The sequence below is a fragment of the Otolemur garnettii genome, unplaced genomic scaffold (genome assembly GCF_000181295.1).
Source record: "Otolemur garnettii isolate 467f Iridium unplaced genomic scaffold, OtoGar3 scaffold00310, whole genome shotgun sequence".
Taxonomy (NCBI): domain Eukaryota; kingdom Metazoa; phylum Chordata; class Mammalia; order Primates; family Galagidae; genus Otolemur; species Otolemur garnettii.
In genome coordinates, this window is record NW_003852705.1 from 151,407 (window position 1) to 153,248 (window position 1,842).

Sequence of the window (1,842 nt, forward strand, 5' to 3'; positions counted from 1 at the left end):
TCTCCTGCCTCTGCCTCCCAAGTAGCTGGGACCACAGGCGCCCACCACAATGCCCAGCTATTTTTTGTTTGCAGACGTCATTGCTGTTTAGCAGGCCCGGGCTGGTTTCCAATCCGCCAGCTCTGGTGTATGGAGCTGGCACCTTAGCCACTTGAGCCACAGGCACCAAGCCCTGGCTAGTTTTTTAGAGATGGAGTCCTGCTCTTCCTCAGGCTAGTCTCGAACTCCTGAGCTCAAGTGATCCACCTGTCTTGGCCTCCCAGAGCACTAGGATTACAGGCATGAGCCATCATGTCCGGTCCACATTATAGAATTTTAAAAACAACTATTTTATGTAGTTAACAAATTTAATTTTGAGGCCCTAAATGTATATATCAGAGCCCTCAACCACCTGCAGAAGTACATCTACTGAATAGTAACCTTAATACTTTGAGTGCTTTAAATTTGGATAATTATGAAAACTACTCTGATTAAGAATTGTAAATCTGGCTATTGCCACCTAGTAGAAAACAGCTCTGTTCCAAAAGGAGTGGTACCTTAGCCTTGATGTTCATGTTCCTCAAGAAATCAAATAAATGGGCTCGGCGCCCATTTATTACTGAGAAGCCACTTAGTGAGAAGCCACTCACTAAGGTTTGTCCTGAGCTCAGCCACGATCTTCTCCACATGATCTAAAAACAGAACAGAATTCACCTTCACCCAAGTGAAAAAGAAAAAGTGAAGCAGAAAGGGGAAGGTCTGGATTTCAAGTAGAAGGAACTTAGAAGGCTCCACAGAAAAATCAAAATGAAATAGAAATAACTATGTATCTGAATATAAGGCAGAGATATTCCTGCCTCCCCCCAACTCCCATCATTCCAGAATAGAGGGAATGTCACTTTAATTTGAGTCCTCATAAATTCTCCTGGATAATTGGGTGCTCTCTGAATTACTTAATACGGAATAAAGATGTTTCAGCAAGTGCCAATCACACATAAATTCAGGAAGGTAGGGCGTTTTATACACACAGATTCACGCCATTTTCCCTCTTCTTGCTTTCCACAGGTCTTTCTAGGCCAGAAAGTTTCCTGGACTTTTCAGATGGAAAATAGAAATGAGCAGGCTCCCAAGATTATCCTTGGGGCAAGAGATTTTGGAGGTAGAATTAGGAGATGGGTTGAGAAGAAAAACTGATTGGGATAAGTATAAGATTAAGGAGAAGAAAACAAGGCTATGGAAAAAGAAAGAAATCTACTCATCTACTTGGTAGGGGGGTTTTTGTGGTTGTTTGTTTTGTTTTTTTGAGACAGAGTCTCATTTTATTGCTCTCGAACCCAGCTCTTGGACTTAGGCAACTCTCTTGCCTTAGCCTCCCAAGTAGCTGGAACTACAGGCGCCCATCACAACACCCGGCTATTTTTTGTTGCAGTTTGGCCAGGGCTTGGTTTGAACCTGCCACCTTCGGGGCCAGCACCCTACTCACTGAGCCATAGGCACCGCCATACTTTGTAGGTTTCAAAATTTTGAGAGGACATAGGGATAATTTGAAATTTTCTGTGTGATCTATGTGTGTATTTATTTAATTAAACAACCCTGAGAGGCTGAAGTGCATGGATCTTGGTTTTTAAGCATTACATGGGGGAAGTAAAAGGTATACTCAATCACAGATACATCACACTGAAGCCTCACAGACCACACAGGAATCCCAAACCACGAGGTCAGTGTCAACCATGACCAACACCACCAACACGGTCACAACTACAGGCTCTTCTCTGACACCCACTGGACACTCACTCTCAGAAGCCACAACCTTCCACCCAGCTCCCTCGGGAGATGGTCACACAACCCAGGGCACAACCACAG

The 1,842-nt window shown here is 44.0% G+C and overlaps 1 protein-coding gene across 1 annotated transcript in view; it reads left to right on the forward strand.

Annotated features, from left to right (window-relative positions):
- MUC4 (mucin 4, cell surface associated) overlaps positions 1–1,842 on the forward strand; it is an 81,818-nt gene that overhangs the window by 32,766 nt on the left and 47,210 nt on the right. Inside the window, exon 2 of the mRNA XM_023509009.1 lies at positions 1,647–1,830. Coding sequence (XP_023364777.1) covers positions 1,647–1,830 — 184 coding nt within the window. The remainder of the gene's footprint in view (positions 1–1,646; positions 1,831–1,842) is intronic.